This window comes from Ruditapes philippinarum, unplaced genomic scaffold (assembly GCF_026571515.1).
Source record: "Ruditapes philippinarum isolate M1 unplaced genomic scaffold, ASM2657151v2 ctg4401_1_1_1_1, whole genome shotgun sequence".
Taxonomy (NCBI): Eukaryota; Metazoa; Mollusca; class Bivalvia; order Venerida; family Veneridae; genus Ruditapes; species Ruditapes philippinarum.
This window is the reverse complement of record NW_026853542.1, coordinates 28,339-33,714: the sequence shown is the minus strand read 5'-3', so window position 1 is coordinate 33,714 and position 5,376 is coordinate 28,339. Positions and strand designations below refer to the sequence as shown.

Below are 5,376 nucleotides of genomic sequence, written 5' to 3'. Positions count from 1 at the left end.
CTCATGAAATATTTATTTTCATACCACACGATGAAAATAAATCGTGTATTTATAGAAAAAACATAAATATCCTCTATATTTTTAACATTATGGTTGTGAGTATTTCAGATGAAAATATTCGCATATATAAACGATTGTTTCCATCACCATAATAAGTTCGACTACAGTGAAGTAGTTTGATAATTTAATTGTGAAATTCTAAGATTTTTTTTCACTGGTATTACATTATAACATAGCATGCAAACTGTCTTAATAATCTAATAATTACGCAAACAGTATGCACTCTTATTAGGGCTGTGGATACACAAATACACGTCATTTAATAAAGGTCCTACCTGTCAGACATGTATTCACATCTATGTAAATAGCATACCTAGTTTTAAGGATGTATGAGTATAGTTCAAATCATATTATTCTAGGGTGTATGAATATAGTTCAAATTATCTGTTTGCTCTAACTTACGTTTTGTTCTTTTCCTTTCTTGTTTATTCGAAAATGAGTTAACATGTATATAATAAAGTAGTCGAAATATCAACGCGATCAGAGCTACGCCCTGCGCGTTGAACACAATAAAGACCAATTTAGTGGTGGACGTTCCGACTCAAAATTGAGTCGGAAGAAAAATTCTTAAAAAACCAATAAAACAACAAAATTGGAATGAAAGAATTAGTTACCTTTGAAGATATATTCCTTAAGAAGTAATTTCTACACACTTTATTATATGACATAGGTTCATAAGACAATAATCCTATTTAAACTACACCCTGTAACACATCGATACAATTTCCCTATTCGCCATTGAATGCGTGACGTCATAGCAGTAAAGTGCACAATGCGGAATCATGTACGCGGGTTTTTACGACGATAATTTTATAGTGATTTTTAACTGCTATATATCTTATGCCCTTAATTGACATAGTTATCAAAATTACGATAAATATTCAATATTGCAGTTGTAGTTCAGTCAGTTGGGTTATATTTATTTTACGTGAAACCTTTATTTTTTCTGCTCTTCATAGTTTGTAGGCCTATGATTTCGTGTCTTTTTTTCTAATATTGATTTTAAGCCGACGAATGTATTTATAAATAGAAGAGATTTTCTTTTTTTTCCATTTTCTTTTCATTAGTACGGATCAATATTTTATCTACATTTTGGCCATATTACGGGTATTTAATTATTACGTATAAATAATAAATTATTAAATTTACCTGACTGTTTAAAACTTTAAAAATTGATTGTATAAGTATTTTAACCGAAAAAGAGTTGTTTTCACTAAAAACAACTTTGTTGTCATTGTTTAGCAGTACCACTTTCCAAAATTACTAACATATTTGAAAAACATAAGTCATTGATTATTTAGACAGCTGTAGATTTACACTAAAGAAACAAAACGAATAAGAATATCGTAGACCAACCTTTTTATTTGTGACATTAACATATAAGACATTCATGTCAGCAAAGATGTATCTTTAATTTTCTTTTCAAAAAGTCTTTGACAATATCTGAGTTACCAATACAACTACAGAGTTTTTTACAATTAGAGCAGCACGAGCATGATAAGCATATGCAAATTTCACATGTTAAATCAGGACAAACAACTCTTGTAGTAAGAGATTCTGTCATTGCTGCCGTTCTCAACGTGTCTAACACACTTTGTCGCACACAACTTTCAGATCTGACAACACTTTTCATTTTTTCGGAAGTTATAGTCTTCATTAAAGATCTAGGGAATGGATACATGATTGCCAATGACGGTCTTCCATCACGCCCAGCCCGACCAACTTCCTGCCAGTACATCAGCGTATTTTTTGGTGCTCCCCAATGTATGATAATCTCGACATCATTGATGCCTACACCCATGCCAAAGGCGACAGTACATACAAGTATTCTGATCTGACTGTCACTCTTCTTAAATTCATTCAGAATCTCTTCCTTTTTTCTTTCATCTGTACTTGAATGGTACATTTCTACAATCCTACATTCATAATCACTGTCGAGATTATCGGTGAGCCATGACCAAATGTCGTATACAGCTGAGTATGATCTACAAAAATATTAATTTATGCATATAAATGAAGAATGAGTGGGATGGAGGATATGATGATGATAATAATGATAATGTGATGATTGCAGAGGGGCATAGCTATAAAATTAACTGATTTTGAACTGACGTTGGTAAGATTACAAGTACAATTCAGGATAAAATTAAAAGACTTTCGGATTATTATCATTGTCATTTACAAGGTAATGGTTTGAAAATTATGTTCTTGTATTTGAAACCTGTCAAAGTTATATAGAGTTATCAAATGCCCGATGTATATGAAGATATAAAGATGGTTAATAATGCTTAGAACTTTATATTTATATTAATTATCTGTGTAGCGAACTATTGCAAAACAAAGAAGATTGTGATGATGGCATCTATGAAATATAAATGACCAGTAGCTATTATTCTTATAATTACCAATATATACACAAAAATGAAGCTTACCTGCAAAACACTATCACCTTCTTCATGCTTTCTCTGGAAACAGCTGCTTCTTTTAACCATTTCAGTCCCAACTCACAGTCTGGAGTTGACGAGGTTTGTTATTGCAAGGAATATGTTGGGTCTGGAATACAATTCATATCAATTAGTATCAATCAGGATGCGTATTGATATATATTCTTTTGCAAATCATTTTAAACAATGACGTTTAGCTACAAATCATTGCGTTTTGGTTATCTTTTTAGTGTCACATCGACCAATTTTAAAGATATTGTCTCGTTTTCAAGTATAAATGGACGAGATCTAGAATATGTTCTTTTTTATTTGCTTGTAGGACGGTGTTAATTTTTAATGTATTTACCTATCTGGCAGTTTAGCAACGCAGACAGCAGTGTCGTCTATCATCAAGTACTGGCAGATATCCTTCTGAACCTGCTCTATAGCAGTTGCCGTTAGGGCTAGAAGAGGAGCGTCCACCAGGCTCCTTACTATTGCTATCTGTCGATATTCTGGCCTAAAGCTTTCGCCCCTAAATATAAAAGACTGTGAAAATGAGCATTTTAAAAATTACGAACATTTATAAACGGTAATGAAAATTTTTGCGACTCTCATATAAATATACATAATCATTCTTACCATTCAGAGATACAGTGTGCCTCGTCACAAGCAAGCAAAGAAAGTCGTTTGTTAAACGTCTTCGACATGAGAAGTTTTCGAACTGCGGATGTCTGTAGTGCTTCTGGTGTGCAGAATACGATCGATACGGGTTTCTTCTCGACGTCTAATAAAAGAATTGCAAAAAATAAATAAATAATAATAATAATAACTAATGTATTGTCATAAGTGAGCGTCTCAATGATTTTAAAACACGGATGCATTTAATATTTAACAAGGGTGTTCTTGCGGTTTCCGTGATTCAAATAAATTACAATGCTTATTTATTATTTTATACCGATTCTTACCTAGCATTGCCCCTACGTCTGAAGGCGACAAAATCGTCGACGAAATTCCAATATTAGAAAGATGCTGTTGTTGGTCTTGCATAAGGCTGACAAGTGGTGAAACGACCATTGCAGTGTGTTGAATCGAAGGATCTCTCTGCAACAGATATGACTTGCGTAATAAGTTATATGATTACGTATTGAAATTATTTTTTTTACTAATATGCAATAAAATTAAAAGAAACTTGGTGTTATCACGTTTTGTAATGGTGTATAAGAATATGATGATTTAAGTGTTCCAAACACTTATAATTATCATTGGAATAAAACACAATTGCATTTACATTACATATTGAATAATTGTACCTGATCAAAAAGAAGAGGCGGAACAACATAACACATGCTTTTTCCATATCCAGTAGGCAGCAGAACTGATGCATCCTTTTTATCCATAACGGCTTGAATAACGCGCTTTTGTTCATCTTTTAAATCAAAATTAAAAGGATATATTGCTTTTAAAGACTTGAAATGCTCATCAATATCCATTCTTTGTAATTATAACGATTAAATAACAAGTGTCACACTGTCGGAACCTGTTAACGCTTCTAAATTATGTGCAAATGAAATGATTGCGTAACAAGTATCTCTAGGTTACCGATGAAAGATAAGCGGCACATCAAAGGGCATCACTCCGCGTGGAAGCTTCAGCAGAAACAGCTAGGTTAAATCAGTTTTTGGGAACAACTCACAAAACCTATGAAAGAACGAAAGTTCAAATCGTTCCAAAAATTGAACATTTTAGAAAAGATAAATAGGGACAAGTTTATGACAAAGATGAAGCTATTGTCATGTAAGCTTGATCGAGCTCGTAGAGTCTCTTCTTAAACAGGGCTCAGTCCTTTGAATACGGGGCATGATCCAGAATTACCCGATATTTCTTCACAATTTTTATAATTATACAATTATTGCAATTCAACTTTTACCATTGTGAAGCTAAACATTTTATCTTATAAATTTGTTATTTAGATCTTTCATTATAACTGAACATAACTTCAAAATTCTCTTTTTGTAACCATAGTAACGTCTATGCGGCGCAGGTCAAAATTTATAACATTAAATTGTTTTTATATTCACACTATTTGATGAAAACTTTGTGCCGTTTTAAGTCTATACTGTATATTCGTCAAATTTTTATAAAACAGAAAATATTTATCTAAAGCTCAGTTTTTTTCACTAATGTTGTAGGCCATTTTCAATAATAAAACATACATCTATGTAAATTTCTCTTTATAAGTAATATGTAACCTATAACCTGTATGTTCAAAGTCACATTTATGAAGCATTCTGTAAAACAACATTATCCATACTTTTGAATACTATGTTTATCTATGTCTCTGGTTTAATTGCTATAAACTTTGTTATAAACTTTGTTCACTGATTTTTCAAGTTTTTTCCCTAAATACTGTATGATATTGCAATAAAGTTTGTTTACTGTGTCTTCAATTATTTTCTTTTAAAAAAAAAACACTAAAATAAATTTCTCAAAATTTAGTAGCATGTTACCGCATAACGGTAAAGCCACTAAATTTTCGAAGTACACCTTACGGTACAGTAGTGCAACTCATCCTCGGGGAGGTAGGGAAAGGTAACTTTCAAAACAAAAAGAGTAAATATTGAGTTTTGACGAATTGCGGTGCCTTTTCTTGATTGTTTTTTCGCTAAATAATGTTAAATGATATATTTTATGTTTATTAACGTATTATTACCAAGGAATTTGTATATTTGTGTAAAAGCGTTTTCCACCCTATAATAGACCTTTCATGTTTTTAACCTTTGGGATTTTGACCATGTCAAAAATTATTTAAAAATCCCGTAGGTTAAAATATTTTGACTAATAATAAAACTAAGGTAGGAGGGGACAATGCTGAATACATTTTATACTTATT

At 31.7% G+C, this 5,376-nt stretch overlaps 1 protein-coding gene across 1 annotated transcript; it reads right to left on the bottom strand.

The window, feature by feature from the left end:
- Positions 1-1,208: 1,208 nt before the first annotated feature.
- Positions 1,209-4,135, bottom strand: LOC132737158 (uncharacterized). The gene is made up of 5 exons (XM_060724410.1): positions 3,797-4,135; positions 3,452-3,587; positions 3,126-3,270; positions 2,851-3,018; positions 1,209-2,057 (listed from the first exon to the last, which is right to left on the bottom strand). Exons 1-5 carry the CDS (start codon positions 3,974-3,976, stop codon positions 1,454-1,456), a joined length of 1,233 nt encoding a protein of 410 aa, XP_060580393.1. The 5' UTR covers positions 3,977-4,135; the 3' UTR covers positions 1,209-1,453.
- Positions 4,136-5,376: the final 1,241 nt, after the last annotated feature.

What these genes read in the sequence shown, in the direction of transcription:
- LOC132737158 (XM_060724410.1), bottom strand. Translation starts at nt 3,976, where the DNA reads ATGGATATTGATGAGCATTTCAAGTCTTTAAAAGCAATATATCCTTTT. An exon ending in CGCCTCTTCTTTTTGATCAG is followed by an intron (nt 3,588 to 3,796) that starts GTACAATTATTC and finishes TATCTGTTGCAG; the next exon opens with AGAGATCCTTCGATTCAACA. An exon ending in GTTGCTAAACTGCCAGATAG is followed by an intron (nt 2,058 to 2,850) that starts GTAAATACATTA and finishes ATGCATAAATTA; the next exon opens with ATATTTTTGTAGATCATACT.